This window comes from Lotus japonicus, chromosome 3, assembly GCF_012489685.1.
Source record: "Lotus japonicus ecotype B-129 chromosome 3, LjGifu_v1.2".
Taxonomy (NCBI): Eukaryota; Viridiplantae; Streptophyta; class Magnoliopsida; order Fabales; family Fabaceae; genus Lotus; species Lotus japonicus.
The window spans coordinates 1,429,917-1,456,945 of record NC_080043.1 but is presented as its reverse complement, the minus strand read 5'-3'; the positions used below and the strand labels follow the sequence as shown (position 1 = coordinate 1,456,945).

Below are 27,029 nucleotides of genomic sequence, written 5' to 3'. Positions count from 1 at the left end.
AAAGCTATAAGAAGTCCAATCTCTCCAAACTTGGATACTGTAGGTCTGTAGGAGACTAGTCACTATGTTATCAAATCAAACAATTCGTCATCGGTTATGTTTTTCACTAAAATCGGATTAACCCGAAGCTAAACACCCCTCTCATTTTTTTCTGACTTATAAGATTTTCGGTATATATTTTATTTAAATTGTTTATTTTTTGGTTGAATGGCCTTTTCTAGATATAGACTGGAAAGTTATCCAGATACGAGCTTAGTTTAAATATGACATATTAAATCAAAATGTATAACTTTATTAAATACAATATAAATAAAAAAAATTGGGGGTTCAATTCATATTGGCTAGTGACCCAAAAGGTCCCGACGACTCACCATGTTTGGTCCACGTGAAGTGCATGTGCAGGCAGACTGAGCATTACAAGAATGTTATGTGTGATATGTTGAACACACACGAGGCCATGTTCCATTAATACAAGTCATGTCATGAGCAAGTTTACAAGAAAGAGGGCCACCACTGTTCATCCTCTGTTGTTAATCAATCACATTATATAAATATTATATTTGGTCTTTAAAATGTAAGGGTTGGAAAAAGAAAAAAAAATTGTTTAATGGTCTAGTATTAAATGTCAATTAAATTAGTTTTTATGCTCAGATGAAACATCAATTCAGTTAGTTCCGGTCGACATTTGATAAAATCAAGGACCGCGAGAATATTTGTTTCATTAAGAGACAAACTTATATTTTGTTTACGGTAATTCGTTTGATGCTTATACTATTTATAAATGAAATTGACCATTCAATTTCACTCTATATTCATGCTCTGTTTTTACCCAATTTTTTAAAAATAATATAAAATAAATAAATTAAATCTGTGCAATTATTAGTAAAATAGAAATATAAACTAATGATCATGTATCCAATTGAAAGGCACAAGGAAGAACAAATTAAAATCCACTCCATCCATTCCTACATTTGTTTATTATCATTGATTGATATGATTTTTAATATTATCAATTTTTTGGTATGTCTGTTGAGGGCTAAATTACCATTTTGTGCATGCATGTCGCTCCATTATGTGATATTGTTGTCTTCTGCCCTATGTAACTTTGAACTTTTGGAACCATGTGAGACATAGGATTTATGTTGTGCATAAAAAGTTACAACACAGGACTGCGTTGAATGGTTAAAATGTCAAATCGAAACCCAAAGAAGTATAATTTCCTATGGTAACTAAGAATTTCCTTAGACTACCCATACCCTTTGTATTTTGTTAGCTAGAAGATAACATGTGTATCCAAAAATACTTTAGGCTCTGGTCCACCATGTTATTTGCTCCTTAAGCGTGAATTTGAATCAACATTTTCATAATAGTTTTGATTAACTAATTTTAATAAAATTGATTATAATAAAATAAAATTAAAAGTGTCAATTTTACGTGTAATTAATATAATTTTAGTTGATAATGCAGATTGGTTTGCATACCAGTTTGTGGGTTTGGGTTATTTCTTTGGGGAGGTTTTGTTTTAAAAGGTCATTTTAGATATTAGAGTACTTTTTTTCCTTCATTAAATTTTTTTCCTTAATAAGTTTTTCCTAGTAAGGTTTTAATGAGACTTTTTTTCTAAGATAATTGGGTTCTTTAGGGCCCGTTTGGTGACCAGGACAGGATAGGATAGGACAGGATAATAATCATATCCTGTTGTTATCTGTTGTTTGTTGCGCCAGCAGGATAGGATAACACTATCCTGTCTCCTATCCTATCCTGTCAATCATGTGTAAAAGTTATCCTAAGGGGGGAGCTAGGATAGAACATGATAGGATATCAGTTATATATTTTCTTTCAGTATCTTAACTTCAAATTAATTTATTTTAATATTATATAATTTATAATTTATAATAATATTAATTAATAAATATAAAAATATTAATTTAACTAAAATAAAAAATAAATAAAATTATTATTCATAAATAGTAAAATAAACTACTCACTTACAAATATTGATTTATTAATAATAATAGACTAATTTTATATTTTCATCTTCTATTATTTAAAAATTATGAATCTACTTATATAATAATTTAAATATAAATTATTTTTGAAATAATAATATTTTTAATTTGGTTGATTTTTACTGTTTATCACGTGTCACAACTAAGTGAAAACCATTAATTACAAATATTGATTTTTTAATAGTAATAGATTAATTTTCTATTTTCATCTCCTATTATTTAAAACTACTTATAAATTATTCTTAATTTCAAAAGTAATTTATATTTAAATTATTTAAATATAAAGTACTTTTGAAATAATAATATTCTTAATTTAGTTAATTTTTATTGTTAATTATCACGTGTCACGACTAAATGAAAACCAATTGGTTAACTGTATAATTTTATTTAAAATATATGTTATCTTCAAAACAATAAAATAGGCTAATTAATAAAATTTAAATTAATTGTATTTATTTTAAAATATAGACTATTCATGAAAATGTAAAGAAATTAAATTTAATAGAATGAATAATTTTTAAATATATATTTTATTCAAATATAAATCTGATACTTTTTTCCTTATCATATCCTGTCCTTATCATGTGCATCTCAAACACAGGATATGATAAGAGTCTATCCTGCTCTTATCATATCCTGTTCTTATCCTGTTCACATATCATATCCTATCATATCCTATCCTGACCACCAAACGGGCCCTTAGGGGATTTGTTTTGCTTGTTCTTTTTTGTTGTTCCCCTCTTTCATAAGAGGGTTGTTCTCTTGTTTTTCTCTCTTTCAATAAAATATACTTTTCTGTCAAAAAAATATAATTTTAGATATTTATTTGACAAAAAATATTCAATTACAAATCATTTTATACCTCAAATGAAAATTATTAATTTAGTAATATATATATGTAGTTTTAGTACAAATAATTTGTAAATATTATCAGTTTCATATTTAATCCCAAGTTTTTTATATAAGTTGGAAGATCATGGAGAACCAAAGGCCAAGAGAGAAGAAATGACTTTTGGGAAATTGGCAGCCAAAAATGACTTTTGAGAATAGCATATATATGGACTAAGCGAAAAATTCCTTGGTTGAGATCAAAGAAACATGCTGTTTACACGGATTTTTGGTAAACAAATATCCTCTTAGTTCGACTAAAGGAAGTTTAGATTTCAGGGTCCTTTTGAGAAAACGCTTTGCCAAAGTGTTGTGTGTACATGAATGTGTTTTCGACAATAACAAGCAGCTCAGATGAAACTGGAATTTATTGAATACGAGTCGATTACAAAACAGTCAAACAAACTAAAATAACATGAAAACTACATGAACTGCAGATTTCGACAAACAAACTGCACAAAAGAACTGAAAATCAACAAGCTGAAATGCAGGGAAACTAAAGTGTTGGTTCTGCAACGTACTCCTTCATCATCACGTTTTGCTCCTTGAGTCTCATTGATGCGGACATTAGAGCTTTCTGGTGAATTTTTCAGAGTTTGAGTTGGGAATCCTCTTTCTGAATTAGATTCTCCTATTTATAGAGTTTCGTGCTCTGCGTGTCCTTGACGGTTTTTTTCTCAGTGGATAGGTTAGTGGGTCTGGTTTCTCCCACGATCTGATGCTTGCTCCGGGAGTTCTGCGCATGGTGGTGGAGATCGTGTGCTTCAACTGCTCCAACCGTTTCCTGGCCATGTTTTCGACCATCGTGGGGGGAATTTGACTTGGTCAATGTGGCACGTGTTACATGTGCCTGTGTTTAGCAGTAATTGTTGTTGTCGAGTTTTGCCGCCCCATTAACTTGGTGCAACTTCCTCTTCCTTTCTTTAGTCAGAATTCGACTTCCTCGAGAGTTTTGGGCTGAATGCGTTTTTCTTTCTTGGGCCAAAATATTGGGCCAACAGATGCCCCCCAAAAATGTTGATTCTCGACTACCAGTCCTTGGAGAGATCAAGCATTTTTCGCCCGTGCATTTCGACGGAGCTTGACGGCTGTTCGCGACTTTTCCTTTTCTGATTTCAAGTCCCATCAGAGATCCAATCGTTTGACTTTTGCTCCAATCAGAGGCTTTGACGTCTGACCTCGTCTGCCGTGTGCCGTCTCTACTTAGAGTAATCATGGCCTTTTCCTAGCCTTTTCATTAGGGTTTGCGGTTATATAATAAAATAACCGTTGGATTTCAAAAATTTTATGCATCACCCTGTAATGCAGCTTCACGTCCGACTATTCGCTTGCCTATAAATACGCCATTGTTGGCCTTCTTCAAGCTTTACCGTTCTTTCAATCACTCACGCTTTCAAATCCTCAAGCTTTCGACTGATTTTGCTTGTGACCGCCTTCCATCGTTTGGTTTCTGTTTTCCCGGTGTATTCTCTGAACATTTCCATGGCTTCTGGTTCTGGTTCTGACAATGTCATCCCTTTGGCTGCTGCTTGTGAGATGAATGAAGCCAAGCGCACTCCCATTCCAGATCCATCGTATGACGTGGAGAAACGGGCTATCTGGAAATCCCAGGTATTTATTCCTATTTCTGTGAATGGCAATTTACGTGCCATTTTGGGCCCTTTGAAGAAGGCGAAGAAGGGCAGGCCTAACAGTCTCCCTGAGGACTACGAGCATTTTCACCCCAGCATTCGTGGGGATGAGCTCATTCTTGCATTCCAACCTTCTTACCGCTTCCCTTTTCTGAAAGATCCCAAAAGGGCTTTCAGGTCTGCGCCTCCTAACCCCTCTGCTGGTGAAGGAGCCTATCTGAGATGGCTCAATAGGGTGGAGGCCAGTAAGTCTGGGCATTGGAAAGTGACTGGCATTTTCGACCTCATTCAGTTGTCGAGGTCGCCGATTACTTACAGCCCTGCCATGCTTCTGAGTTCTCTTTTCTTTTGGGAGCGGTCCACCAATAGCTTTCATGTCCCCTTTGGGATGCTTTCTCCTACTCTTCTCGATGTTGCTGCCATCACTGGCCTTTGGGTGGTGGGTGACGATTATCATTCTTCTGCTGCTCCCACTGATCCTATCGCCATTCCGACAGATAACATTGCTTTCAGTAAGTTTATTAAAGATCATTATGTCGAGAATGGTGAAGTCTCCGATGCTGAGCATGTCGCGTTTCTACTGTATTGGCTTTCTGCCTATGTGTTCTGCACCAAATCTTTGAGGATTCCGGCTAAACTCCTTCCTTTAGCCAATCTGTTGCACGAGGGTCGAATTATCGCCATGGCTAGGCTCGTGCTCGGTAATCTCTACCAAATGATCAATGAAGCAATCGCCGATATTCGAGATCCTAAGGTGGCGTCTTTGAATGCAGCTGGTCCTTTCTGGCTTCTTCAGCTTTGGATGAATGCCGTTTTCGAACCATCTCTTCCAGCCAAGAACTCTCCTCCTGTGGTGTCTAACACAAGGATCGACGCTTTCAGGCTTGAAGCTCTCACCCCTCCTTATGATGCCTCCACGTTCGAGTTTGACTTTAAGAAGTATTTCACCATGTTTTTCGAGCTGAAACGTTTCCGCTCGAGCTTTGCACCGTATCACAAACCCTCTTACGGCCCTCGGTGGCTAAGGAATTCATATCCTAATCTTCCCGGTTCGGAGAACCTTTCTCAACACCAAGTCGAGCTTTGGCAGACTATATTGTCTCCCAGGGTGTTAACCATCAACTTCGCCAGTAATGATTTTACTCTTTGCGGTTACAATCCTCAGCTTGTGTCTCGACAGTTTGGGCTGAGTCAAGATTTGCCCAATACCTTGTTCGACAAATCCCTCATCCTCTATCCTGGTACCATCACCAAACGTAGTGTTTTCGACACTACCATTGGTTACTATAACAATGAGGAGCTACTTGGTCTTAGTCCTTTCAGTTTCACTCCATCCTTTTACGTCACCCAGTCGTTTAAGGCGTGGTGGTCTGCTTATTGGCATGATATTTCGACGCCAATCGAGGATTGCTTCCAGCGCATAACAAACGTTTTTCTTTTGCAGAGGCAGGCCCCAAAGAAAACCAAAGGTATGCATACATCTGAGATCAACGCTTTTCAACAATTCTTCGGTGTAGTGTACTTTCCGGGTCCTCGACTTCAGGAAACGGTTGCCAAAGCAGCTCAAGTTCTCAGGCGAATGTGGGAAGCTAAAGCCAAGAAAACCCGATTGAGCCTTCCTTCTGATGAAGACGGTCTTTCTTTTATTATTCGAAAAACTGGCTTTAGGTTCCCACCACTGCCTACTTGTAAGTATGCTTTGGCTTTTCCGGTAGTGCTTCCTAAGTGGGTTGATCATGTAAGTATCAAAAACTTTTACCACAGTGCACTGCCCCCTCGGAAGCGGGTGACCTGGACCAAGCGTTACCTATGGAATTATCCTCTCCATGTGCCGGTTGAAATCTTCAACCACATATCGATAAAATCGCTTATTGGTCAAGGTAATCATTTCGACCTGGCATCTTTGCGATATTTATGGCTTAATCCTCCTTTGTTTTCTTTTTGTAGCTGAACCAATTCCTCGACCGACCCCTCAGGCTTCTCCTCGGGTGGCCTCTGCGATTGTCGAAGTGGAGGATGATGATGATGATGATGTTGCCTTGGCTGATAAGCTCAAGATTCCTAAGGTAATACTGAACCTTGTGAAACTCTGACTTTTACTCGACGTGTATATCTTTGTGATCATTTGCTTTTGTTTCAGAGTCGAAAACGGGGAGCCACCCCAACTACTTCTGCGAGCCAAAAGAGGGCTAAAGGCGCTGGTGAATCTTCTGTGGGAAATCCCTCCCCGGCTAAATCAGCAGTCGACGTGAGGAAGTGCAGCAAGGTGTTGAACAAGGTGTTGATGAGCAGGCTTCTAATCCTCTGCTTCAAGGTACTACACCAATTCCTGTCGAGATGGCTCAAGCCAAGAAGACCTCCGGGAAAAGGTCTAGTCGCAAATCTGGCAGCTCCTCTTCCCGCCATTCTAAGAGTTCAACCAGTTCCAGTCCCCTCAGAGCATCTGGCCCTAAGGTGAATCATTAGCTCACATCTTGTTTCAATTTGCTTCCTTTTCCTCTTTCTCAATCATTTTTACTTTGATTCTTCAGAGGGTTGGCATGTCTAAAATGGCTGTACCTCGGGCCACGTGGTTTTCTTCTAAACCTCCACCAATTGCCCTATCTAGTTCTTCGAGCGGTTTAGAGTCCTCTAGCTCGAGTTTAGACTCTACTGAGTCAGACCCTGTGTGGGACAAACTGACATTCTATTTTAACTCGAAACCAATTGCTTGGCAACATCCTGGTTGTGAACCCTATTATACCAAAGAATGTCGAGATAACCTTTCTAATTTTCCTCCACAGGATATGCAGAACCTGCCTTCCCCTGCTCGTGAAGAAAGCGTGCCGCATGATGAAGTGCAGGGTGGTGAGGATCCAATCATTCAGCCTGACCAAGTGATTGGCGTAATGCCCCCACCCAAGGCTGATGTTCTGGCCTCTGCTCATTCCGAACCTTCTCCTCGACAGCTTCAAACTTCCCCTCAACAGCCTCGACTTTCTCCTCAGCGATTTCAACAAGATGCTAGAGCCGCTTTGATCTCACCTCATGCTAAGGGAGGTTCAGCTTCTTCTAAGACGGCTGCTTCTTCTCATACTTCTAGTGAAAGGCTCAGTGCTCTTTTGGTCGAGGATCCTCTTTCTATCTTCCAGAGCTTCTTTGATGGTACTTTGGATCTCGAGTCTCCGCCGCGCCAAGCTGAAATTGCTGAGACTGCTCAGTCTGGTGGAGTGCCCGATGATAGCCGGATTGAAGCGGCTCTTGTTAAGTTAAAAGGGCTGGTTTTCGATACTGGCTTCATTGGCAGTGTCCGAGTCACTCCTCAATTAGGCCAAGAAGTGAAAGAACTGCTTGCCTTCCTCTTAAGCCAACAACTTGATCAAATTCAGGCAGATGCTCTCGTCGAATTGCAGACTCTCGTGGTCGATGTTGTGGCCACGCTTGACAAAGCCATTGCAGTGGAGCAATCTATTGAAACTAAGAAGGCACAAGTGGTTTCCAATACCAATGGCCTATTGCCCGCAAAAGAAGAGGCTCTCAAGCTGACTGCTAGGAGGACTCTCATTGCAGCTGAGTTGTCGAGTGTTGATGCTCGACTGGATGAGCTTCACAGGGAGGTAGCCAGACTCGAGAAGCAAAAGGCTATGTTGATTGATGAAGGCCCAGCTGTGAATTCTCAACTGAATGCGCTGGCTGCTGAGTGCACGAGCGTGATGCTCTCGACATCTCAACTTTCTAAAGAAGTAGCAGCAGAACAGCGTATGAAGCAAAGCTTGGATTGTAGGATTGCTGCTGCTGGGGTTCAGCTTGAAGCCTTCAAGTCGAGAATTTAGGCTTCATAATTGTTGCTTTATTGTAATGGCCATGGATCTATTATGGCCTTTGTTGCCAACTTTGTAACAATCATTCCTGTCCTGTAACTCTATTCGATTTCTAATTAATGAATGACTTTGTATTGGCAATGCTCGACATGCTTTATTTCTCGATTTGCATTTTATCGTTGAATCAGCTTTCGCTACATTACTCCTTGCATTGAATTGCTAAGCCTCACCATTTAACTTGGTGCTTAATCTAACCTTTCAGCTTCCAAGTTTCTTGGAAAACCACGATAATTTATAACGCTTTTATCACGTTTCTGTTCAACGACTCAAGAACTTCCTTCACTTGTGGTAGTGGTTGACGTGGCTTGCCGTGTTTGGCTGACGCTTTGGTAACTGCATGCTTGCATTAATACGTCTGTTTGTTACTTCCCTACTATAAATGAAGCAGTTTTCTACTCGTCTTTCAACAGCAACTCTTTTCTTTCCATTCTTCCCTTCTTTCTGCGATCCAAGAACCTTTCATTCTTCACCATGGATAGCAGACTAATTCTTCGTCGTATCAAGGATTTGGCTTTCCAAGAGAACCTTTTCCAGAACCTGTATGACTCCTCTGCTGGCCTTGATGAGCTTTTAGGGCTCATTGATCAACTGCTTCATAGGCCAATCGTTGCGCGCGTTAGAATTCCTCTTCAGGAGTTCCAGGGGCTTCTTTTGGAGGCCAAGCCTCTGTTTGAAGAGTTCCGGGAACTTTCAGTAATGGTGTTCTTTCAAGAACACCAAATAGATGAGTGGAGGGAGAAATTCGATTTTCTCCAGGCCTCTTTGGATCAGCAAGATCCTGAAGGTCTTGTTCAGTCAGTTGTCGCGATTCTTGCAGCCTCCCTTGAAGACATGGTTGCTCGTCAAAAGAAGGCTCGACTTGAGGGCCAGATGGTGGCGCTGGTGGGTCGATTAGCACCCATGCAAGCTAAATATGACGGATACAGAGCCATTTTTCCTTTTTAGGTTTCTAGTTTTACTTGTATTTTGCCATACTTGTAACGTTTTTCGATTAATGAATATAATTTGGCAATTTTATCGTTCATGTTTCATTCAATTTTACATTCGTGCAACATTGGCTTATATGCTTTTAAATATTTGCCATTTATCGTAACACATTGACTCTGATTGCCCAATTCCTTAATCACGTAAGCATTATTGGGTAACGTTTTCTTGACTGTAAATGACCCTTCCCAACTGGGGGTCCATTTTCCATAAACTCTATCCTTTTTATCCATTGGGAGAATAACTTTCCACACATAATCCCCTGTAATAAAAGATCGATCTCTAACCTTTTTGTTGTATGCTTTAGCTATGCGATCCTTTTGCCTTGTTAAGACGTCTAGTGCCAAGAGCCTTTCTTCGTCGAGGTTGACCATTTCATCTAGCATCATATTCCAGTAAACGTCGCTTGGGATTTCTTCTTGCCTTTGAATTCGACATGATTGCAAGTATACCTCTGCGGGCAATACGGCTTCTTGGCCATAGGCCAGTCGAAAAGGCGTCGTTCCTGTCGCTTCCCTTGGTGAATTCCGGTAAGCCCATAGGACTTGGCTTAAAGATTCATGCCAGCTTTTTGGTTTTCGACCCACATGCTTCTTGATCAAGCTTATTAGGACTTTGTTGGCTGCTTCTACTTGGCCATTAGCCTGAGCGTAGTAAGGGGTCGAGGTTAAAAGCTTGATGCCCCAAGATTCTGCGAAGGCTGCCACTTTGCGTCCCACAAACACCGTGCCTTGGTCCGTTGTAATGGACTCTGGCAATCCAAATCGATATACAATGTGGTTTTGTATGAACTCGATCACCGTTTCCTGTGTTACGTTTTGTAGTGGGATGGCTTCGACCCATTTAGTGAAATAGTCGACTGCCACAATGATATACTTGTGCTGCTTTGATGAAGCTGGGTGAATTTCGCCAATTAAGTCTATTGCCCATCCCCTAAAAGGCCATGGCTTGATAATAGAGTGCAATTCACTAGCTGGCACATGCTGGATTCCTGAGTGTTTTTGGCAATCTTGACAACCTTTTGCGTACTCGATGCAATTTTTCATGATAGTTGGCCAATACAAACCTTGTCTAAATAGAATCCATTTCATTTTGGCCCCTGCTTGGTGAGCACCACACAGGCCATCGTGAGCAGCTGATACTGCTATAAATGCGTCGTCTTCGCTTAAGCATTTCAACAGTGTGCCGTCGACGTTCTTTTTGAACAACTCGTTGCCTAAAATGGTGTAACTTAGAGCTCTATACTTGACTTTTCTATCAGTTGACCCCACTGGGTTCTGCAGGTATTCGACAATTGGCTTTCTCCAATCGTCAGGAGTTAGATTATCAATGACCATAATGTCGAGATCTGAAGGACTCAGTTTTTCTTTGATCTTGATTAACTCTGTTAACTTTAGTCTATCTATCATATACCCAGAAGCAATCTGCGCCAATTCATTGGCTTCTTGGTTCTCTATTCTAGGAACATGTCCTATTTCAGCTTCGTCGAATTTAGCCAACAAATTGCTTGCTTTCACATAATATTTGGCTAGATGCTCACTAACGCACTTGTATTCTTTGGTAAGCTGCTTTACTACCAACTCAGAATCCCCTTTCACGACGACATTCTTTGCCCCGAGAGCTAGCAAGATCTCGAGGCCTGATATCAGTGCCTCATACTCGACCTCATTGTTCGAGCAATTACTCTTGATCCTAAATTTGAATTTAGTGGGGATGCCCTGCGGGGACATGATAAACATCCCGATTCCAGTTCCATTCTTATGGCTGGAACCGTCGAAATATAACTTCCAAGGCTGTATGCCCACATAGGTTATGATCTCTCTAGGCATGGTGTGATCTGCCAAGAAATCAGCAACCGCCTGCCCTTTAATCGCTTTTAATGAGGTGTAAGTTAATGAATATTCGGTTAGGGCCAAAGCCCATTTACCAATTCGACTATGCAAGATTGGTTTGGATAACATGTGCTTTATTATATCATAATGAGAAAAAACCATTACATCGATTGGCTTTATATAATATTTCAACTTTACACAAGAGAAGTACAGGCATAGACACAATTTCTCGATCATAGTGTATCGAGTTTCTGCGCTATTTAACACCCTACTTAAATAAAATATGGCTCTTTCGTTGCCATCTTCATCTTCCTGAGCCAGCATGCTCCCGATGGTTTCATCTGTGGCAGAAATATACAGCTTCATTGGCCTCCCCTTGATGGGTGGTACCATTACAGGTGGATTGGACAAGTACTTCTTGAGTTCATCGAATGCCTTTTGGTGCTCTGCCTCCCAACGGAACACATCTTCCTTTTTTAGTCGAAGAAGCGGAGAAAATGACTTGGTCTTTTCACTGAGGTTGGTAATGAATCTCCTTAGGAAGTTAATCTTCCCCAATAACGATTGTAGTTGCTTCTTGCTGGTTGGTGGACTTGTGTCGAGAATGGCTTTAGCTTTATTTTTGTTGATCTCGATGCCCTTTTTGTGTACCACAAAACCCAAAAAATCACCTGCAATAACACCAAAAGCACATTTAAGGGGATTCATCTTTAAGCCATATTTCCTCATCCTCTCAAAGGATTTCCTCAGATGAGATAAATGGTCATCCCTTGATGGGGACTTTACCACAATATCATCAATGTAAACCTGCATGAAAGTTTCAATAAAATCATGAAAAATGGTATTCATTACCCTTTGGTAGGTCGCGCCAGCGTTTTTCAATCCGAATGGCATGACCACCCACTCGTATGTCCCTAAGGCACCAGGACATCGAAAAGCTGTTTTCGACACATCCTCTTCTGCTATGAAGATTTGATTGTAGCCTGAGTAACCATCCAACAAGCTTAAGTATTCATGACCAGCAGCTGAATCCACCATCATTTCAGCAATAGGCATGTGATACTCGTCTTTTGGAGTGGCAGCGTTAAGATCTCGAAAATCAATGCAAGCTCTCATCTTGCCGTTCTTTTTAATCACTGGAACCACGTTGGCTAACCAGTCCACATATCGAGCCGTTCTGATAAACTTACACCTAAGGAGCCTTTCAATTTCTTCCTTGATTTTTACCAACACATCTGGATGGAACCTCCTGGGTAATTGCTTGACTGGTTTCTTGTCTTCTTTGATGGGTAACTTCAATTCCACCAATTCTCGACTAAGGCCAGGCATTTCATCATAATCCCAAGCGAAACAGTCTTTGAATTCCTTGAGTAATTTCACCATCTTATCCTTTAATTCTGGGTCAATAAGAGCACTAATGTATGTTGGCCTCTTTTCTGAGCCATCACCCAGGTCCACTTCTTCCAAAGGGTCTTGTGCTTCCATTTTCTTGGACATGTCGACCACTGGCTTTTCGAAGCCTAATGGGCCGTCATCGTAGATGCAATCTAGCCTCAAATTGCAAAGGTCCTCGAATTCGCATTCATCGACACTCTGCTCGTTTTTCCTTATGCACGTGTTATCCTTCTGTGCTTTTGCCTCCTCCTGAGATGTCATTTCGACAGGAAGAATTGAGGCATTGGCTTCGTCAGTAGCCATTTCTTTGGCTATTCTTGCGGCCTCTAAGGCCGTCCTTATTCTGTTTTCGGCTGCGTAAGCCGAAATTCGAGCTAGGCTCGAATTAATCATCTTTAACCTCATTTTGCCACTCAGTTGTGGCATCCTTTTCTTCATCGCTGTGCCATCCACTCATGGCATCAGGTTTGTATGCTTCATTAAGGTTTAAACCCCTGATGGGATCCAACGTCACCGAGTACTCCGAATACGGGTTGAAATATTGAGAGGCCACTGTGTCTAGAGGAGCAATTGTGGCTAAACTCTTTTCGAAATTTTTCTTGCTAACGTAACCTGTCTCCGCTAAGTAGTAGCTCTGATCTGCTTGCACGTTCTCGACGACTCCATCTGCTTTCCAAATGGAAATACGTTGGTGCAGAGTTGAGGGCACTGCCCCCACGCCGTGGATCCATTCTCTCCCCAATAGCAGGTTGTAGTTGGCTTTTGAGGGCACCACGATGAACAATGTGGAACGGGCCACCGTTCCTACGGTTATGTTCATCATAATTGCTCCTAAAGAAGAACCTGTTTTCCCTTCATAGTCGGAGAGGACCATGTCGTGAGGGATTAAGTCTGCTTCAGTTTTGCCTAGCTTCTTGAGCATAAACTTAGGCATTAAATTGATCGTGGCCCCTCCGTCGACAAGAACTTTATTGACTCCTTTTTCGTCGACTTTGGCCCAAACGAATAACGACTTCAAGTGGCTTTTCATCTGCTCCGTTGGCCTCTGGAAAATAGCTCTTTCGTCTTCAACGAATCCTTTTTGCATCACGTAGTAGCACAAGGGGTTGTCATCTGGCTCCTCCTCGTCGTAGTAGTCTTCTTCATTCTCGGTGACCTCCGAGATCCTGTCGAATTCAGCGGGTAAGATAGACACTATGCAGATGATGTTGAGATCTTCCCCATCGCTATCATCGAAATCGTCGAGCATGTCTTCATCCTCGTCCTCAGCCACATCTTTCCCTTTTTCTTTGGCCGGGTTTGGGGGCACAACTGTTCCCTGTTTGATAGCATGGTCGAGCTGGTTGATGATTGACGCCACACTAGGTTCCTTGTGAGGGTTGTCTTCTGGCTTTATGTCCCATAATGAACGGAACTTGCCACCTCTTTCTCTCTCAGCTTTTCTTTTCCTCAGGAAACGTCTGAATTGAGTTCTAGTCATTTGCTCAGGAGCATAATAATTCCCAGAGCCATAGGAATAGTTCCGCGACACACGGGAATTGTTGATGTAAGATGACCCCTGGCCTAAGTCGATTTTCTGCCACTTGGGGTATGGTTTTGGTCTTGGGGGTGCTGGCCTAAACCATTGATTCTTTGGCAAACCAGCATCAGGGACATAAGTCTTGTCCTTGATTCTTGTCCTCTGGCCTTTGTGGCCATCGAGTTCTTGATCCCTCTCAACCCACTCCTCGTGGGGATACTTCAACCTTCTAGACACAGGCATTTTGCTCTGGTAATGCCTCTTCATCTCAGAATCTTGATAGGCTTTAGCTGCTGACTTGTCGAAAACGGCACTACATCGAGGACAAAGCATGACCTCTTTCTCGCTATCTTTGCTTCGTGACAAAAACTCGACAAGAGTTTCCCCTGCCTTGGGGTAAACCTCCTCTAGGCTCACCTCTTTCACGACGTCTGGTTCTTCGACAGCCGTGTTTTCCTCCTTTGCCTCCTCGAGTGTCAGGCCCAGATTCAGCTTCTCAGAAATGTCAACCATGCCAATGTAGAAAGGTTCCACGTAGTTGGCTTCAGCTACCTGCAGTGGGTCGGAGTCAATCTTCATTTGGATTTTGGCTTTTTCGTCATACTTGAGCCTTCCCGAGTCCAATGCCCCCTGCACAAGATCCCTGAAACGAACACATTGTGAGGTCCAATGACCAAAAAAGTTGTGATATTTGCAATATTTCTTCCCCTTCCTTTGTTCAGGAGAAGGAAGTTTTTGGTCTTTAGGGACCACAAGCAAACCATCAGACACAAGTATATCATAGATTGCATCACATTTGGTCACATCAAAAGTATAAGTTTTCACAGCAGGAATCGTGTTCTTGGGGTTTTCCTCCCCAAGTTTGTTTTCACGTGGTTTCAATGCTTTACAAACATAAGGATCCCCTGGCTGAAGTTCAGCCAGATTGACATCATTTAAATCGACGTCTGCAGGGACTTCTCGATAGACACATGGATTTTGACATACTGAATCCGCGTCTATGTACGCTACCTTCTCCTTCTTTGGCCACTTAGTAGTCTTGGCCCTTTCCTCGGACTTTTCGGCCTTTAGTAATTCGATGTGCCTCACTCTATCTGCGAGTAAAGACATATCTCGAATATACTGAGTGTCGATTTTCTTTCTAATGGAATACTCTAGACCACCAGCGGCTAAGACAACTAGCTCGTGTTCAGGGACATGGGTGAAACATCGAGATTTAAGCATCCTAAACCTGTTTAGGTAATCATCAATAGACTCTGCTGGCTTTCTTTTAACACTAGCCAGATCCTTCAAACTTACTTTGCACTCTCCCCTAAAGAACTGTTCATGGAAAATTCTTTCCAACTGAGCCCATGTATGGACTGACCTAGGAGCGAGGGTGGTGAACCAGGTGAATGCATTCTTGGTTAAAGAACTCGGGAAGTACTTCATTTTTAAATTTTCATTGATGGCTAGGTCTCCTGCTTCGATTTGGTACCTGGCTATGTGTTCTACAGTGGACTCTCCTGAATCCCCCGAGAACTTAGTGAATTTGGGGACCTTCCAGCCTCGAGGAAGTTCTGATTCGAGAACCTCCTCTGTAAAGGCTGACACAAAATGGGGTCTATTCGCGAAACCCACGTTGAAACCATGTTGGTTCAACAGTTGCTCCACCACAGCAGCAACATTTTGTTGCCCCCCAGCGTTCTGGTGTCGGATTCTTTCTAGCACACCATCAGCGTGTTCTTCCCTGTTTACCATATATACATTTTGCAATGGCGGCTGCACTGCCTCGTACAAAGGGTTTGCCCTCATCTCTTGGTGTTGCGGCACCTGATAGCGCACAGGGGCAGGGACATGGTTAGGCAACGGGATTTGGTTAATCCCTGGCGCCGATTGGATCTCGACTGGTGCCCCCAGGGCTGTCGCCAAACGATCCATCTGTCGTGCCAAATGCTGATTATTGGCATTATTATTTTGGAGCACAGGGTTGATTAGCTCACCTATCTGTCGAGATAACATGTTAACCATTTCATGGTTACTATCATCTACTTGCTGCCTAATGGCTTGAAGTGAACCAGTGTTCATACCTGTAGATAAATAAATTTGTGAACTAGATCCAGGAATAGAAGGGCTAACTCGACTCCCCAAATTTAGCATTGTTCCATTTGCCCCAAAAGGGGGTATGCCGAATGGAGGAACATTTTCAGGGAACGTCGAATACGTGCCTTGTATGCCTTGCATCATAGACGTAGGCATACCATAAGGCATGTTTTCCCTCGTAACTGTTGGAACAATTTGTGCCTGTACTGATGTAGATACAGGCATTTCTGCAACTGCAGAAATTGCTACATTCTGGGTTGGCATAGTGGTGCCATGCCCCATTCCAGTAGACACTTCTTCATTATTATTACCACTACTTCCCCCGGGACTACCCTGATTGCCCACGTTAGACCCTTGGGGGGAAGTCCTCCCTCGATTGCTTGCCATACTTATAGTCTTACCACTTCTCAGGTGCATATAAATCACAATCAAGGCAAGTAGCAAATACCAAATAGCATGCAGCAAACAAAACATACAAAACGCTTCTGTAAAACTTAGTTTTCACAAAAATGGTCCCACTGGGCGTGCCAATTTGTTTACACGGATTTTTGGTAAACAAATATCCTCTTAGTTCGACTAAAGGAAGTTTAGATTTCAGGGTCCTTTTGAGAAAACGCTTTGCCAAAGTGTTGTGTGTACATGAATGTGTTTTCGATAATAACAAGCAGCTCAGATGAAACTGGAATTTATTGAATACGAGTCGATTACAAAACAGTCAAACAAACTAAAATAACATGAAAACTACATGAACTGCAGATTTCGACAAACAAACTGCACAAAAGAACTGAAAATCAACAAGCTGAAATGCAGGGAAACTAAAGTGTTGGTTCTGCAACGTACTCCTTCATCATCACGTTTTGCTCCTTGAGTCTCATTGATGCGGACATTAGAGCTTTCTGGTGAATTTTTCAGAGTTTGAGTTGGGAACCCTCTTTCTGAATTAGATTCTCCTATTTATAGAGTTTCGTGCTCTGCGTGTCCTTGACGGTTTTTTTCTCAGTGGATAGGTTAGTGGGTCTGGTTTCTCCCACGATCTGATGCTTGCTCCGGGAGTTCTGCGCATGGTGGTGGAGATCGTGTGCTTCAACTGCTCCAACCGTTTCCTGGCCATGTTTTCGACCATCGTGGGGGGAATTTGACTTGGTCAATGTGGCACGTGTTACATGTGCCTGTGTTTAGCAGTAATTGTTGTTGTCGAGTTTTGCCGCCCCATTAACTTGGTGCAACTTCCTCTTCCTTTCTTTAGTCAGAATTCGACTTCCTCGAGAGTTTTGGGCTGAATGCGTTTTTCTTTCTTGGGCCAAAATATTGGGCCAACACATGCCTTCGAAACCATCTCACTAATAATATTGAATACAAAAGCTACAATCTAACTTCTAGCAAAATTGATTGTGAGATTAAAATCAATTCTCTAAAATAACTTTCAAATATCTATATTATCATTTAAAATTGATTTTACTCATTAAAAATGATTATGAGCTTCTCCAGTGTGGAACTATACACCCACTGCCCACTTAGCCGCTTCTGCGAGCTTGGATTGTCAAGGGGGTTGTTGGGAGCTCCATTGTTCAATCCTCCCCTCTAGAATGTTCACTTACAAAATCTTTCGAGAGACCCAATTAATATATAAAAATTGAACAATTTTGTGGTGGATCATAAACCATGTTTTTTTTCTATTTACATTTAGTAAATATAATTACTTATAATATTATATGTTCGTTAGGTGGTAAAATTAATTTGTAGAAATTTAAATTTTTTTTAAGCTGTAAATCGAAGTTTTTAATCAACCATCTAAAAGAGTTATAAAAAATGTTAGCGTAATAATATTACTCTGTTCATCTGTTGTCTAACTAAAAATATTGTTTTTGTCCTAGCTTTTCTAGATGGGCAATTTGGTAACAATGGCGGCAACCCCCTATTGTGACTATTGTCGTTATGCGACGAGATACATCAGAATTAACCATGTTGGAAGAGTTTTTGATTAAATGTTTTTCTACTTGAGGACAAGACAGAGGAGGCACATGTTGGGGTAGGGGTCCCTACTCTTTCTTGGAACTATTGGAGTTGTGGATTGAGAGGCTGAGGCCTCTCCTCATTCAAATTATACTCTATATGTAGAGGACAAGGTTGTTCTTTACTTTCTTGTTCTTTCCCTTGTCGAATATAAATTTTATACCATTTTGATATTTTCATCAGAACAAATTTGTATTTAGTTTTTATGCATGAATCATAAATGGAAAAAATAGAGGTTTAATTTAAGAAGTTTTGGATTCGAGTTGTATATGTTTAAAAAAATACATAAATGTAGTATAGTGATATAATGGTGGTTTAAAACCACAAGTTGTGTGTGTTTTCATTTGTGAAATTGGTGATTTGACCACCAGAAAACTTGGGTGTTGTTTGGTGTTACACATACTCGAGATCAAAACTCATTTTTCATAAAAGAACATTATTAATTAAATGTAGTCAAACAACTTATTCGGATATCCAATAAATATTTATTTTTATATCGATCTCTCTCATTATAATTACATTTATTATATCTTACATTTATTTATTTTTTCTTTTCTCTTTTGAGCTCTGCTAGATGTCTGCATTGTACAAATTGTATAAATCATTTTACATAAATGTATTGAGCAAAAGCATCAATTCCCCTCTCCAAGAACAATCTAGACACCTGAGGGTTAGAAAAAAGGGAATTGAATAAAAACACATCTCTTTCCCCAAATCTTAGGGCTCGTTTGGTGGTCAGGACAAGATATGATAGGGTATGATATATGAACAAGATAACAACATGATATGATAAGAGCAGGATAGACTTTTATCATATCCTGTGTTTGAAGTGCACATGATAAGGACAATATATGATAAGGAAAAATGTATCAAATTTATATTTAAATAAAAAATACATTAAAAAATTGATCATTCTATTAAATTTAATTTTTTTTACATTTTCATGAATTAGTCTATATTTTAAAATAACTAAAATTAATTTAAATTTTATTAATTAGCCTATTTTATTTTTTTGAAGATGACCTATATTTTAAATAAAATTATGTAGTTAACTAATTAGTTTTCATTTAGTTGTGACACATAATAGTTAACAATAAAAGTTAACTAAATTAATAATATTATTATTTCAAAATTACTTTACATTTAAATTATCTTTTCGCCAACAACTTTATATACTTTATATTTAAATTATAAATTATTATATAAGTAGATAAATAATTTTAAATAATAGGAGATGAAAATGGAAAATTAGTCTATTACTATTAAAAAATCAATATTTGTAACCAATTGGTTTTCACTTAGTTGTGACATGTGATAAACAATAAACATTAAATAAATTAAAAATAATATTATTTCAAAAGTACTATATATTTAAATTATTATATAAGTAGATAAATAATTTTTAAATTATAGGAGATGAAAATATAAAGTTAGTCTATTACTATTAATAAATCAATATTTGTAAGTGAGTAATCTACTTTACTATTTATTAATAATTTTATTTATTTATTTTGTTATTTTAGTTAAATTAATATTTTTATATTTATTAGTAATTAATAGTATTATAAATTATATAATATTAAAATAAATTAATTTGGAGTTAGGATACCGAAAGAAATATATATATAACTAGTATCTTATCATGTTTTATCCTAACTCACTCCTCATGATAACTTTTAGGGTCTGTTTGGTGGTCAGAACATGATAAAATATGACATGATAGTAATCATATCTTGTTGTTATCTGTTGTTTATTGCACCAGCATGATAGGATAACATTATCCTTTCCCCTATCCTATCATGTCCATCATGTATAAAAGTTATCTTGAGCGATGAATTATGATAGAACTTATCCTATCAGGATAGGATACCAGTTATATATTTTCTTTCAGTATCCAAACTCCAAATTAATTTATTTTAATATTATATAATTTATAATAATACTAATAAATAAATATAGAAATATTAATTTAATTAAAATAAAAAATAAATAAAATTATTATTCACAAATAGTAAAATAGACTACTCACTTACAAATATTGATATATTAATAGTAATAGACTAATTTAATATTTTAATCTCCAATTATTTAAAAATTATTTATCTACTTATATAATAATTTAAATATAAAGTAATTTTGAAATAATAATATTTTTAATTTAGTTAATTTTTATTGTTTATCATGTGTCACAACTAAGTGAAAATCAATTGGTTACAAATATTAATTTTTTAGTAGTAATAGACAAATTTTCTATTTTCATCTCCTATTATTTGAAATTATTTATATACTTATATAATCATTTATAATTTAAATATAATGTACTTTTGAAATAATAATATTCTTAATTTAGTTAACTTTTATTGTTAATTATCACGTGTCACAACCACAACTAAGTGAAAACCAATTATTTAACTGCATAATTTATTTAAAATATAGACTATCTTCAAAACAATAAAATAGGTTAATTAATAGAATTTAAATTAATTTTAGTTATTTTAAAATATAGACTCATTCATGAAAATGTAAAAAGAAAAAAATTAATAGAATGATCAATTTTTAAATTTATTTTTTATTCAAATATAAATTTGATACATTCTTCCTTATCATATCCTGTCCTTATCATGTGCTGATGTGCACCTCAAACACAGGATAGGATAAGAGTATCCTATCGTGTTGCTATGATATATAAATATCATATCTTATCATATTCTGTCCTGACCACCAAACGAGCCCTTACACATGATAGACATGATAGGATATGAGATATGATAGTGTTATCATATTTTGATGGTGCAACAAACAACAGATAACAATAGGATAAGATTACTATCCTAACACCAAACGAGCCCTTAATTTCTTTATTTTTGGTTGGGGTCGGTAAGGGGAAACATTGTCGCCATCTACCCCATCATCTCTATATATACTAACAACGCACAATCATGTTTCTCACTCTCATATCTTTTTCTTTCTACTACATACACACATAGTACTATGTTTTCTAGCAAAGTACCGCCACCAATAGCCACACCGCCACTATTCAACTAGTAGTAGCTAGTAGCATTCAACACACACGCACGCACACCATGCCTTCACTCTCACAAGCTTACAGAGGCCACCCCGTGCATGTGTTTCACCACAAGCACCCTGACTTCAACTCCATACAAAAACTTCCAGAATCTTACACTTGGAGTAATGATCATGATCACACTACTACAACTACTACTTCCAATTGTAGTGTCCCTGTTATTGATCTCAGTGACCCTAATGCATCAAAGCTTATAGGACATGCATGCAAGACATGGGGTGCGTTCCAAGTGGTGAACCATGGCGTCCCCTTGAGCCTTCTTGATGACATGAACTGGGTTGGACACACCCTCTTCTCCCTCCCATCTCACCAAAAGCTCAAGGCGGCTCGTTCTCCCGATGGTGTTTCTGGCTACGGCCTCGCTCGCATCTCCTCCTTCTTCCCTAAACTCATGTGGTCGGAGGGCTTCACGATCGTCGGATCGCCTGTTGACCATTTCCGCCAGCTCTGGCCACAGGATTATGCCAAATACTGGTATAAGTTTCGATTCATTCAAACCTGTTTTCTCTTCAGGCATATTATTTATCAGTTCTCTTTGCTTTAGTTGAACAAACATTTTCTACGCCGATACATGAATCACTAAATGATAAGGATGTTTACATACACCCAATTTTGTGATGATTTTTTACTAATGCAAAATAAATAAATAAAGACTTATATTTCTAATTTGTGAAGGTAAGAATCGCTACAAAAATTAACATCAATGAGTGTTCTCACTATTTAGTGGTTCACCCTTGATTTACAGATACTTTTCCATACTACCCTTTCATGCGCACGTGTCCTTCCCGTTGCTAACTATAAGGTGTAAATCATGTGATAATTAAGTAATTATCTAATTAAATTTCACAAGCTATTTTTGTTAGCATTTCTAGTTTTGTCTAGTTTAACAAGAATATTTTTTGAGGTGATTGTGCTAATAGACAAATAATAGCCCATTTTCTTATCCTTTTACAATAATCAAATGTCATAATAATGAGGGATATGGACCCACCTTAAAGATTTGGAGAGTGATGAGAATCTATTGCAACGAATCATTTATTTCTGTTGTTTGAAATCAATTGGTCAACAGTGGTGTGATTTTATTATTGTTACTAATTATCAATTTTGTTTATTAACACTCCTCTCCTCTACATGGGGTTTTTGTCTTTTCAGTGACATTGTGGTGCAATACGATGAAACCATGAAAAAGCTAGCGGGAAATTTAATGAGCCTCATGTTGGAGCCTCTAGGCATTACAAAGGAAGACCTCAAATGGGCCGGCAAAAAAGGGCAATTCAAAAAGGCCAATTGTGCTGCCATGCAGTTAAACTCGTACCCGAGCTGCCCGGATCCTGATCGGGCCATGGGTCTCGCCCCGCACACCGACTCCACCCTTCTCACAATCCTCCATCAGAACGACATTAGCGGGTTGCAGGTCCAGCAGGAAGGCACCCCCGGGTGGGTGACGGTCCCACCACTCCCCGGTGCCCTCGTGGTCAACGTTGGCGACCTCCTTCATATATTGTCAAACGGGTCGTACCCGAGTGTGCTGCACCGAGTAGTTGTGAACCGAATCCGCCAGAGGTTCTCAGTCGCTTACCTATATGGGCCCCCGCCCAACGCGGAGATTTGTCCACATGCGAAGCTAGTGGGACCTACTCAGCCTCCACTTTATAGGTCAGTGACTTGGAATGAGTATCTTGGCACAAAAGCGAAATATTTCAACAAGGCACTCTCATCCGTAAGGCTTCGTGCATCATCCATTAACGGATTGTTTGATGTAAACGAGACTCATCACCACAAAAGCACGGTGCAAGTGGGTTAATATAGCTTTTCAACTTTTTCGTTCCTTCCTTCTTGCATGGTCTATTTTTGTAAGTATTGAAGGCAAATTAAATTGAAACACCTTTTTATTTTTTGCTTAAATGGAAAAATCACTTAATTTGGATGATGTGGTGTGGTGGGGCTACAAACAAACAAAGAAGAAGTTAAAGAGGGTATATGTTTGGCTCTAAACGGGAGAGAGAAATACCATTAGAGGACAAAGCCAGTCACAGGATAAGATGCATCAAATCAAACAAATTAAAGTAATGGAAAACATAGATAGAGTCTCACTGGTGTTTCGTTTGTCTTTGTATTGAATGGGACACCATAGCAAAGTTGTCGATCGTATTTGATCATTCAATTCCTGCAGCACGTACGACAGGTCGCACAAAAGAACATTTTCTTTGGAACTTGATATTTGTATTGTTCTCAAGAGTATTTCTACATTGAATCATTGAACCATGCTAAAAATCTATTATTTAATAAATCATGTTTTTACTTGTTATAAATTTACAATATACCTCTTGACGGCTTTTAAGGTGGGATACCTAAATCGGTCTAATATTCTTGACCAATCAAAATCTACCATAGATATAAATAATATAAAAAAGAAACATTTTAGTAAATAAGATTCAAAGATTAATTTACAGAAATACTTCTTCTTTTGCACAACGGCATATATCAGTCACAGCGATACCTTTAAGGACCTTGGCATGACTGTCCTCGGCAGCCTGCAGAATAACCGCTTCTGTATGATGAACTTAACAGTAGTTAAAAGGAATTTTATTTATTATTAATTCAATTAAACGATGGTACTGTGTTTTTCAAGGGGTTTGTTTTGGCTATTATGGAGGTTGAAGATTGTATTTGCTTCCTGAAGGAAATCATACAAGGTAAATAAGTGTAGCAAGAGTAGTAAATATTTCATAAACTTGAGATTTCTTGCTAATCGGAAACGTCCATAAAAAATCAGTGTGATCATCCAAAAACAAAACGTAATAACGATGACTACCAGTGCTTAAAATAGGAGACGTCCATAAATCACTATGCAAAATATCAAAAGGTCTCAAAGTAATAGTTTCAGAGGAACTGAAAGGCAATCGAACATGTTTGCCTAAATCATAAACCATACTAGAACGCGAAGATTCACAATAAATAAGTTTATTATTCCTAAGGTGATTTAAAGCTGAGGAAGCTGGGTGACCAAGACGATTGTGCCAGACACCAGAAGCAAGACCAGCAAAATGAGAGGAACGGGTGATTGGGTAGAGGTCGCCGAGGCTGTTACATCTCAGGAGAGGCATCCCCGTTTGGAAGTCAGACACCGAGAATCCAAAAGGATCAAAAGAAACAGAAACATTATTGTCAGTAGTGAGTTGGCGCACATAAATTAAGTTTTTAATAATTCGCGGAGTGTGCAAGACATGGTTGAGTGCTAATGGTTTGTGAAGGGTGGGAATAGAAGTGTGTCCCGAACCCTGAATTGGAATGCCCTGACCACTACCAACTATCAGTTTCTGATTTAAATGACATAAATTAGAATAAGACGTGAGAGTACCTTGAGATGCCGCAGTATGGGACGAGGCGCCGTGTCCATGTACCACATGGTGTATGGAGGAGTCAAGGACATGGTGTGCATGGCAGCAACGATATCAGTGGGTGCTGGAGAAGCAGTAGTGGTGTAAGCCTGATGACGCTGACCTAGAACGCCGGGTTGCTGCATAGGACCCATGGGACGCGACCACTGAGATGTAGGGTAAGGACAAGGAGGCATTACCCAAGGGGAAGGAGCCCAACCAGGGGGAGTAGCCCAACCCCAGGGATTCCAGCATGCTTGCGGAGCCGAGCGCCATGGTGGAGGAGCTACAGCAGGGGAACCAGAGGAGCCAGATGATCCAGTATAGCGGGAGCCACCTTTCTTTTTAGGTTTATTAGAACTACCCTGATAGTTACGATTTTTCCCTGACCTAGAACAGTGGTTGAAGTGTCCCTGATTGTTGCGGTTGGTGGTGCGCTACTGAGAAGAGTCATCGAAGTCCCGTGGATGGGAAGCAGAGGTGTGCAAAGCAGTCTGAGAAGCAGGGCCTGACATCTTGGCGAGACAGGATTCCTCTAGAATCAGCATGGAGCGGACCTTGAGGAAAGGAGGCAAAGGCTCGCTCTGACGGATCAGGGTGGCAACACCACAAAAAGGCTCAGTGAGACCAGAGACCAACTGGAGGACAAGACGATGGTCACTGACTGGGGCACTAACATTCCTCAACTGATCAAAGATATGTTTCAGACGCTGACAGTAGGCCGAAACATTAGGAAAATCCTTCATGCGAGTGGTGATGAAATCCTGGTCGAGAGTGACAGCACGAGAGTTCTAATTGTCCTCAAACATATAAGCTATACAGTTCCAAGTAGCCATAGCAGTAGAACATTTCTCCATAACAGTGGTGAGAAGGTCAAAGGAGATGGTGGAATAAATTCACTGTTTGAGGGTAGAGTCAAGAGTAGCCCACCGGGCATAGGAAGCATCGGTGCGCGCATGAGGCTCCATGTCAGCTTGAGGAATGATGTGGTGGAGCACCTGAGTGGCGTGAGCATGAGTTTCAAACAATTCAGCCCACAGAGCATAATGATCCTTGTCGATCTCGAGTTTAAAAGGAATGTTGTTTTTTATATTTGTGACAGCAAGGGCCGGATGAAAATCCGGCTTGGCAGAGGAGTACGACAGCGTCGTTGGCGTGGGAACCATAGTGGTGTCGCCGGTGGGAGAACCAGTAGTAGAATTAGTATCAGCCATAGAACCTGCAAAGAAAAAAGATTTTGTTTTTTGTTGTTGATGTGGACCGGTTCGGTTGAACCGTTGGCTGGGTTCACTAGCGAACCGGGCAGGCCTGGGTTGGCTGGACCGGTTCGGACTAAAATGAGAAAACGGGTCGGGTGAGGGTTGCTGAGGTCAGACACGGGTTGGAGCGCAGCAAGGGAGGCATGGACGTCGATCGGTGAGAAGGAGGGCAGATCTGGCGTCGGAGTGGGAAGGTGGCGGCGGTGGGCAGCGACCGGAGTAGCTGCGATGGCGGGAGGAGGCGCGTTGCTGAGTTCTTATAGAACGAACGCGACGACGCTGCTGGAAGAGCGCGGTGGCTGTAGCGTGGCCGGCGGCGCGACTGGAGGCGCAGCGGGGCTTGGGCGGCGGCGGCAGCAGTTATAGAAAGAAGAGGGGAAAGGAAAAAGAATAATAGGAAAAGTAAAGGAAAAAGTTAGGTCAGAAAAGAGGATCTGAACCTGCTCAATGATAACATGAAGAAAATCAATTCTATGAATATTATTGATGAGTAAACCTCTATTTATACAAATACAAGGGTGACTAATAATAAAGGCTAAACCTAATTACATGCATAATTACAAAATAATAAATATAAGAATATTTTAATATTCTATCACTTCCTTTATATAGTAGTGACTAGTGAGGTCCATGGCATGTGGGTGGGTGGGGAAGAAGAGGGATCCTGGGGTGGCGAGGCGCTTAGGTGGAGGAGGCAGGTGGGTGGGGGAGCATTGGTGGTAAGGGGAGGCAGGTATGGCCGGAAGAGGGATGTGGGTGATAGGGGTGTGGGTGGAGAGAGAAAGGGCTGGTATCGGATTTTTGAAATGTGAAAAGGGTATATTCATATATTTGATTATAGTTCACCATTGGACCAATTTCAAGTATATATTATCTCCACACTAAAAGTCGTCATATTTGTAATGTTTTAAACTTAATTTGCAAGAAAAACTTATTAGATTATGATCCAATTTTTTTGGTTCTTGAATCTTGATAGAAATTTTTTTTTAGAATGTACATAAAAAATGTAAACATTTCTTTACCAAAAAATTGGTTGTCACATGAAGAAATGAAATTTTATTTTAATGAAAATAAAAAATAAATGTATCTGAT

At 39.7% G+C, this 27,029-nt stretch overlaps 1 protein-coding gene across 1 annotated transcript; it reads left to right on the top strand.

Moving 5' to 3' along the window:
- Positions 1 to 21,150: 21,150 nt before the first annotated feature.
- On the top strand, positions 21,151 to 23,225 carry LOC130749123 (gibberellin 3-beta-dioxygenase 1-like). Its single transcript, XM_057602419.1, has 2 exons — positions 21,151 to 21,772; positions 22,451 to 23,225. The coding sequence occupies exons 1-2, from the start codon at positions 21,297 to 21,299 to the stop codon at positions 23,100 to 23,102; spliced, it is 1,128 nt and encodes a 375-aa protein (XP_057458402.1). The 5' UTR covers positions 21,151 to 21,296; the 3' UTR covers positions 23,103 to 23,225.
- Positions 23,226 to 27,029: the final 3,804 nt, after the last annotated feature.